Genomic DNA, 9,279 nt, shown 5'->3' with positions numbered 1-9,279 from the left:
ATGATCTGGTAAAGTTCTACTTTCGTATCAGTTTCACAAATAAAGAAATCCCCCAATCTCCTGCACATCAGCACCAGCGTGTTATTAGTGTAAGGACGCTGAAACGGCTTAGTAATAAACCGGGTTTATTTAGAAGAACGTGCGACACCGGTGTGGTCTGCGTCTGCGTCGTCGCCAGTACTTCAGAGCCTTATGGACTCGTACGATAAACTAAAGCCGTATGGCATCGCTATAAACGATTGCATTGACGGGTTTAGTCGTCATGTCATGTGGATAAAAGCGTACAATAAAACCAACACCCAAAAGTAATCACAGGTTATTGGATAACCACAGTAACCACAAAAATGCGCAGTGGAGGCCGATCCTGGTACTGAGACCCGCGCTTCTCTGAACTGACAAGCCAACGATTTTTATTCTCAAAATCATTTTGACTTTATTCTCGAAATCGAAACGTAAAAATATTTTTTACAGTGGCCCTAATACACCGTCGTAAATAATAAACCAAATTAAACCATATATAAACAAACAACAACATCTGATATACTGTACCGGTACAATGTGCACTACCATGGCATTACCATGTTAGTGACATTAAAGTGGTGGGAACGGTCCACCATTCAAACATTATCTGATTGTAACAGATTACAGTTGTTAGAGTTGGTAAATGTATACAAACAAAGTTTATCTCTATGGTAGGCTTAACAAAGGTGGTATATATATATATATATTAATTTAATTTCACTGTCATGGTTTACTATTGCTTTATTCTAGTCAGGGTCTCTTTTTCCACCCCTCTTAGACATAGACAAAATGTTGCTGCTCTAGCGCCCCCTGGCAGCAATGCTCTGAATGCAGCTCAGAGTTACACTGTTCTGTGAATTGCAGCTTACATTTTGTAATGCAATAATGCATAAATGTATTCTTGTATAGATGAAGAAAAGCATGTACAATTTCCTTTTTCCATGTTTCTTGCTTCACTCTGAGAATGCTGGGTTGTTTTTGATGATATTATAAAATAAGTTCTGACAGAATAGAACCTTCTTATTTTATTATTTGTTTGTTGTTTTGTTTAAACAGCTTCCCGGTCAGATAACAGAGCGACTGAACAGGACCGTGGACAAACTATCGAACACGCTTGAACATGCTTCATCTTCTCGAACCGTCTGCATGCTCCGCATCAATCTGCCTACATGCAAAAGAGAGAAGTGCAAAGGTCAAGATCACCGGTCAGACTGCTGGTAGGCTTGGAATACTACAGTTCATCAGATAGTCTTGGTGTCTCGTGGCTCATACTGCACAGTTTATTGTATGTATTGATCATGATTTCCTGTAGAGTGGAATGGTGCCACGTTTCTTGCCACTGTGGTATCGCTGCTCAGTTTTTATGGCCGCTGATCTTTTCAAAGCGCCTCCATTAAGACAAACTAATTCTCACTGCCATGAGACACCAAAATGTTCAAACTGTTTAAGTCAACCTTGATTGTGTGACAAAAAATAAATAAATAACAATTATTAGGTCCTAATCCTGGCACTGCTTGTCGTGGCTAGTCGTGTAGCTCAGACTGATGGGCACATCTCCTTCCAAAGATAGAAAGACAGCAAGAAAGCACATTGTGCAGCTCTATTCATGGCATTTAAATTAATAACTATCATTTTTTCATTCAAACCAGCAATCCAGGGAGTCCTTCAGTCATCCAGTCTCATAACGGACTCCTTCAGAAAGAAGCTGAAGAATCTGGAGAAACTAAAGCACTAGACGTCTGTTCATCAGAGAAAAACATGATCAACTCAGCAGTCCAGACAGAGACAGAGAGCATGAACGAGAGATCCATTACACGGTTCTTCTACAGAACATCTAGTCTGCTCTTCTTCATCATCTTTGTCCTTTTTAATCTGCTCATTTTCCTCCAGTACATCTGCTGGTTCTTGAATGATGTTTCAGTATCATGCCGTTATCACAGGCATCATCGTCCTGTCTGATCAGTGCTGCGGGAGTACGTACCATCCTCCAGGCTACACGGGAAATAATAAAGCATTCTTACACATGATGTTCTCACCAGGCATTCCTCAGGTCATCCATATTAAATCCAGTGCATCTCTAAGAGCTGCAGTTTCTGTGTTATTTATAGCATCATCAGCACCACAGAGCTTTTACATGCATTCCACGAATTTAACCCTTGACACATGACAAACCTGTTAAACAATAATAATTAATAAAATAAATAAAGCTTAAAAAAATTAACCATTGTTATTTTTTAAGGAGTAATTCTATTTAAAAAAATTATATATATTTATATATATATATATATATATATATATATATATATAGTTTGTTAGTTTTTAGTGAATTTATTATTATTATTATTATTATACTACATTAAATTATTATTATTATACTACATTTTAATATTATTATTATTATACTACATTAAATTATTGTTATTAATATTATTACACTACATTAAATTATTATTTTTATCATATTATTATGATTATACTACAATAAATTATTATTATTATTATTATTATATTATTATTATTACACTACATTAAATTATTATATTATTATTATTATTATACTACATTAAATTATTATTATTATACTACATTTTAATATTATTATTATTATTATACTACATTAAATTATTATTATTAATATTATTACACTACATTAAATTATTATTTTTATCATTATATTATTATTATACTACATTAAATTATTATTATTATATTGTTATTATTATTATACTACATTAAATTATTATTATTATTATTACACTATATTTTATTATTATTATTGTTATACTACATTAAGTTATTATTATTGTTATGTTTATTAATATATTACTATGTTTATTATTATAATTATTATTATTATTATTAATGTATTAATGTGTTTTTGTATTTTTATTTAATAGTTAATGATAAATTACTCTAGCTGAATACCACAGAGTTGGGCACTGATGGTGGTCAAAAGAGCCTCACTTGGTGTTCCGGTTCATCCCAGAGCTGTTGAGTGGGGCTGAGCTCAGGACTCTGTGCTGGAGTTTCTATAAACCGAGCTATTCCTATGTCTTTATAGAGCTCTCATTGTGCACAGGAACGGATCTTCCCTAAAGTGTTGCTGCCTAAAAGTCCTTTATATAATTGACCCATTACACTTGTTAGCAATTGTTGTAGCTAAAACACACAAATTCAGTAATAAGAGCTGTCCCAATACTTTTGACCATATACTGTGTCACAGATTCGAATGAATTCAGACTAAACACACCGGCGTTCATGTGTTATATTTCATTAACATTCAAACCCAATAAAAACTGGACAGCAGCTCAGATCTACAGCCTGCATGAAGGGATCTATGCTAACGTAGTTGTAGAGCACAGTGAGACAGAGATACAGTAGAGGTGATTATTAGTGACGTAGAGCTGCTGCGTGTATAAAAACCAGCAAAAACCTGAGAACCACAAACCTGCAGCTCCAACCTGCTTCACATTTCATCAAACCAGGTCTAACTGAACACACTCAGGGTGAGAACGCTTTTCTGGTTCTGTCATTTTATATTTTAAAGCTGCACCTGAGTGCATGTTAGTAATTATAATAATAATAATAATTATTATTATTATTTTATTTTTCTCAGATGCAGAAGTGGATCGGCGGTGTCTGTTTCTCTCTGGTTTTTGGGGCACTTTTGACAGAGACGCTGGGAATGGTCATTGCGGTGTGTATCAGTTTTATATCTATTTATATTTCTTCTATTTTAACAGAATTTTAAGGTTTAATTAGACTTGAAAGGAATGTGCATTTTATATTTTATCCCAATTTTGGGATTTTATTATTTTATTAATGAAGATCTGCTGGGTCAAAGATATACGTACACGGTGTATAAAGGTCTATATTGTCATTAACTCTATGGTGTGGCTTCTCCTCTGGTTATCTAAAGCTCACTGAAATGAGCTCACATATGTTCCAGTTATTATTTTTATTATAAATTTTTTTTTAATGGTTTTTGAATTACATCTGACAGTGAATTTACCTCCCCAGCAGTAGTCGATCATAGAGACTGAACTTTCTACACCACCAGTTAAATTATTTAAGTCGCTGTCACTGATAATAATCACAGATTATAGTACACTTTCTCATTTTGGTCAGGATCATGGTGGGTCCTGCACCATCTGAACACATTAGGAGCAATAAAAAGAAAAACATTTAAATTTTCAGCATTTAGCTCATCCTTTTTATCCAAAGTGACTTACAGCACTGTGACAGTAAATTGTCTAAGCAATTGAGAGTTAAGGGCCTTGCTCAGGGGCCCAACAATGGCAAACTGGCAGTGGTGGGGCTTGAACCAGCAACCTTCTGATTACTAGTCCAGTACTTTAACCGCTAGGTTACAACTTCCCTAAAAACACATTCACTCACTCCTCACTATACAGGCTGGCTAGAGGAGCCAATCCACCTTCTGTATGTTAAAGGTGGTGGGAGGAAAACGGAGTACCCAGACAGACCCAGAAAGACACTGGGACAACATGCCAAACCCTGTCATCAGTGACAGGAAACAAGCGTCAAACCCAGGTCATCAGTACCATCGAGCGGTGTGGCACCTCTACCAGTTGTGCCACTGTGCTGCATTGTATTGTGGGTTTTCTGGAGATTTGGCAATGAATCCGAACATGACGCAGGAGAGTAATAATGAAGAATTGATAGAATATAGAAGATGAAGTGGCAGCTAATTTGCTCCCAGTGTTTTTCACATGTGGTCTGTATTTAACTCATCATAAATAAACAGAGGATATTTAAAAACACGGTAAATGATTTGTATTCCTGTATTTTATCCTGCAGGCTAAAGAGAAGCGCGGCTGGACCCTGAACAGCGCCGGATATCTGCTCGGTCCCCGTGAGTTTAAACACAAACACACAAGTTCACCTCGAATCTGTGTGGTTTTGATCAGTGGGGCTCCACCTCAGTCTGCTGCATCAGATACGTTTAATTAAAACAGTGCCTCATAACCTAGGGGGTCGCAGGACGGTCCCTGAGGGGTCATGAGGGTAGTACTTGGATTTTATTCTCCTTTAGGACAGGCTGAGTACTGAGGAATGATAAATCTGCTGTCTGTATGAAACACCGATAATAGAATATCGAATTCAATGATTAAAGCCAGATAGATTAAAAAAGAAAACGTCAGGGCTCTGTGCAGGACACTGGAGCTACTTTAGATATTTTATAGAGCTCGCTCATGCTAAAACAGGAAAGGGCCTTCCCTAACTGTTGCTGCAAAGTTGGAAGCATATTTCCCTTTAAAAATTGATTTATTACACCTGCTAGTGATTGTGACAGAAACACATGAATTAAGTCATTAGAAGGGGCATCCCAATACTTTTGACCATATATTATGGTCAAACTACACCGAGTAGGCATAACATTATGACCACTGACAGGTGAAGTGAATAACACTGATTATCTCTTCATCACGGTGAGGGTGGGAGGAGGAGGAATCGCTCGTGTCTGAGAGACGCTTATAGTCCGGCTTTACTCCGTCTGATCTCCACCTGTTTGGAGGCTGAAAGAAGCTTTAAGGGGAAGAAGATTTTCACGTGATAATGATGTGAAAGCACCGGCGCATCAGCGGCTACGAGCTCAACCAAAAACATTCAAAACCCTTTTATTTAACAGTACTGTCCACTTTTCCATGTTGTGTTGTCGTTGGCTGGTATTGGTATAAGTGTGTTTGTGTGTGTGTGTGTTTGTGTGTGTGTGTGTCTTAATTCTGTCCTGCATTCAGGTTAAACACACACACACACACACACACACACACACACATTGTGCAGCAGTGTGTAAGCTGGGTAAAGTTGCTTCATCCATGTGTTTCAGGTCGTATTGATCATCTAATACAGATAAAGGAAGCTCCCAGTGCAAGGGGGAGAGAAGAGCTGCTTGGTGAATGTAAGCTAGCTCCTGCAGGTCGCTGACGTCAGCACGGGAAATTGCTCTGTGATTTTATGCAAACCGCTGTGTGTGTGTGTGTGTGTGTGTGTGTGTGGTCAGCGCAGAATGTAAACGATTTAACAGCTGTAGAATTAAAACATTTATTTTAACCAGTGCAAAGTGAATAAATAACTGGACATAATTGCACTGAATTATGCTAGCCCACTTACGCTGGGATGTACAGGGTTCTTTATCAGTATCATACAGTAATGATTGGCTATGTCTTGGGGAGCGAGGGGCAATCTAATTTGGTGGTCTATAACATAGAGTTAGCAATAAATATACATCCTGCTTCCTCTCTGCCCGTCTGTCCGACTGTGCTGGCTTCGCTGTGAGATCCTGGTCATTTCTTCTTCTTCTTCTCATACTTCCTCCCTCTCCTCACCTCTGTAACGTGACTGTGCTCTGAAGCTGTGCAGAAACGAGCCGTGAAAGCAATTCCCAATGACCGAAGCCCTGCAGGATGCCTAAAAAACGGGTGCATCATTTCAGGATAATGCACCTCATTTGAGACTGACGGGGTTCTGCTGTGTGGGTCAGGACTGCAGCGTGTGAGGCGTGTCGATGATGCGTGTAATATCACGTGTGCTTGTGTTTGTGATCAGATGCCATCGACAGCCACAGGATGTTCAGCGATAAGCACGGCCTGGCCGGGAAGAGGGACGCGGCCGTGGAGGACGAGCTCAAATCGGGTAACGATCACGGTGATGATTAACCTCACGGGTGCATGTCTCTTTTTACCTGGTGTTTTGGGGGTTTGGCTATATCTAAGTTGTGAGATTTTGCTGATGATAAGGAGATGTAAACACTAGGGTTGAGTGATTATAAACTATACGGCTGAAAGTATTTGGACGCTAGATCACAGTGTTAATACTCTATGTGAGTATTAGACCTCTCTGCTTAGAAGGCTTCTCACAAGACTTAAGTATGTGTATGGGAATTTGCGCCCATTCAGTCATGAAAGTCTCAGTTGATGTTCCGGTTCATCCCAGAGCTGTTGAGTGGGGCTGAGGTCAGGTATTTTTCGGCATTTAGCAGATGCTTTTTCATTCCAAAGTGACTTACAATCTGAGCAATTGAGAGTTAAGGGCCTTGTGTAAGGGCCCAACAGTGGCAACCTGGCAGTGGTGGGGTTTGAACCAGCAACCTTCTGCTTACCAGTCCAGTACCTTAACCACTAGGCTAAGGCTGTTGCTGCAAAGTATATATTTATATTTACATTTTCGGCATTTAGCAGACGCTTTTATCCAAAGCGACTTACAGTTGTGACAGTATACAGTCTAAGCAATTGAGGGTTAAGGGCCTTGCTCAAGGGCCCAACAGTGGCAACCTGGTAGTGGTGGGGCTTGAACCGGCAACCTTCTGAATACTGGACCAGTACCTTAACCACTAGGCTACACTGCTGACAGGTATATATGCTGAAAACATGTGCTTTCCTTTATATCACTGATTGTATGATGACTTGTAGATGAAACACATAAATTCAGTAATTAGAAAGGGCGCCCCAATACTTTTGACCATGTTCTGTATTATAAAACATCAATTCTTGTCGAAACATCAAATAAAAGGTTGTTTTTTATCTTTAAGCCAAAGATGAGAGATCAGACATGAAGCTCCTACCACAGATATTATTGAGTTTCTTGTGTTTGTGTTTGTAAGGATCTTTAAGAATATCAGACGAAGACATCGTCCACAACATCGTCGGCTTCCTGTCGTATCTCAAACTGAGAGGTGAGCGTTAACGCACCCGCGTGGATTTAAACACGCAGATCCAGAACATTTACATTTTAATCGGACCGAGACGTGACCCCTGTTTTGCAGATATGGGCGCCCTGGACAACCTGCCGTTCTCTCTGACCTCAGAGGAAATGAACCAACCCTGAAGCTCTCAGCACAGCGAGGCTCCGTTCTGACCCCTGGCGTGACCGTCTGAACTCCGTCTCCGTTACTGTCGTCCGCTTCAGTCTCATTCTGGTGGCTGATGTGAACTGATGTGTGGATAAATAAAAGTTGTAAATGGCTTTCGGCTCTGCGTCCCATCGTCTCACAGAATCCATTTATATTCATGAGCTGTAAATTCATTTCTAATTTTATATTTTTTGAAGAAATAAGTTTTTATATTTTATTTTTCTCTTCTTTTCAGCCGCTCCTCTTTTATGTGTTGCTACAGCTCGATTATTCTGGTTCACGTACCTCATCTGGCTCTAAATGCCTTCCTAACACAACCGTCCCTATTTATCCGAGCTTGGGTCTGACTTATTTACCCACCTCATTCACATTTACAGTATTTAGCAGACTCTTTTATCCAAAGCGACTTACTGTACTGTGACAGTATTTTGTCTAAGCAACTGAGTATTAAGGGCCTTGCTCAAGGGCCCAACAGTGACAATCTGGCAGTAGAGGGGCTTGAACCAGCGACCTTTTGATTACTACTCCAGTACCTTAACTACTAGGCTACACTGCCTAGTGGTTACCTTACTTACTTAATCAGATTGCAATTTACAGCAGGCAATCCATCTTCTGCATGATAACTGATAATAGGAAGTAGAAGAAACCCATACAAACACTGGAAGAACATGCCAAACTCAGTGACCAAAGACGGCAAATGGTCTGTTTTCTGTTCAGGTGAATTCTTAACAAAGCAGTCTATTAGGCTAGACACAGACATGATTGGCGATGTCTGAGCGGTGGGTACGGCAGCAGCTCAACGATGGATTGGCACTATGTCCAGGGTGTTCCTGCCTAATGTGGACCCGCTGCGACCCTGACCAGGATACTGCAGTAGATGAAAATGATTTGAATTAATAATCAGATATCTCTCCTATATTTAGCAGGGGTGCCAATACTTCTGGAACTGATGCACACACACACACACACACACCATCCACTCAGCGACTTACCTTCATACAAGGCTTGAAACAATCAGGGTGACAATAAATTACATGTCAAAAAAATCGGGACGCCCCTTCTAATGACTGAATTCATGTGTTTCAGCCATGAAAATATGCATTTGACTTTGCAGCAACAGTTTAGGGAAGGTCCTTTCATATTCCAGCATGACTGGGCCCCTGTGCACAAAGAAAGCTCTACAAAGACGTGAAGAAAAGCTCCTGAACAGAGCCCTGACCTCAGTCCCACTCAACAGCTCTGGGATGAACCGGAACATGAGTTGTGGCTTTCTTGACTGGCCGAAGGGGCACAAATTCCCACACACATAGTCACAAATTCACACAAGTCTTGTGTGAAGCTTCTCAGTAGAGCGGCTGTTATTCTAGCTGAAAAGATCACACAGAGGG

The 9,279-nt window shown here is 39.6% G+C and overlaps 1 protein-coding gene across 2 annotated transcripts; it reads left to right on the top strand.

Moving 5' to 3' along the window:
- The first annotated feature begins 3,437 nt into the window (after positions 1–3,437).
- On the top strand, positions 3,438–8,004 carry gal (galanin/GMAP prepropeptide). Of its 2 annotated transcripts, XM_063000297.1 has the most exons (7): positions 3,438–3,527; positions 3,638–3,718; positions 4,840–4,894; positions 5,870–5,941; positions 6,589–6,675; positions 7,643–7,714; positions 7,805–8,004. In XM_063000297.1, exons 2-7 carry the CDS (start codon positions 3,638–3,640, stop codon positions 7,864–7,866), a joined length of 429 nt encoding a protein of 142 aa, XP_062856367.1. In that variant the 5' UTR covers positions 3,438–3,527; the 3' UTR covers positions 7,867–8,004. The 2 variants fall into 2 exon arrangements, with proteins under 2 accessions (XP_062856367.1, XP_062856368.1); XM_063000298.1 differs by lacking the exon at positions 5,870–5,941 and having other exon boundaries at positions 3,444–3,527.
- The last annotated feature ends 1,275 nt before the right edge of the window (positions 8,005–9,279 follow it).

The sequence above is a fragment of the Trichomycterus rosablanca genome, chromosome 8, assembly GCF_030014385.1.
Source record: "Trichomycterus rosablanca isolate fTriRos1 chromosome 8, fTriRos1.hap1, whole genome shotgun sequence".
Classification (NCBI taxonomy): Eukaryota; Metazoa; Chordata; class Actinopteri; order Siluriformes; family Trichomycteridae; genus Trichomycterus; species Trichomycterus rosablanca.
The sequence above is the reverse complement of the archived record's forward strand: the minus strand, read 5'-3'. Positions and strand labels throughout refer to the sequence as shown.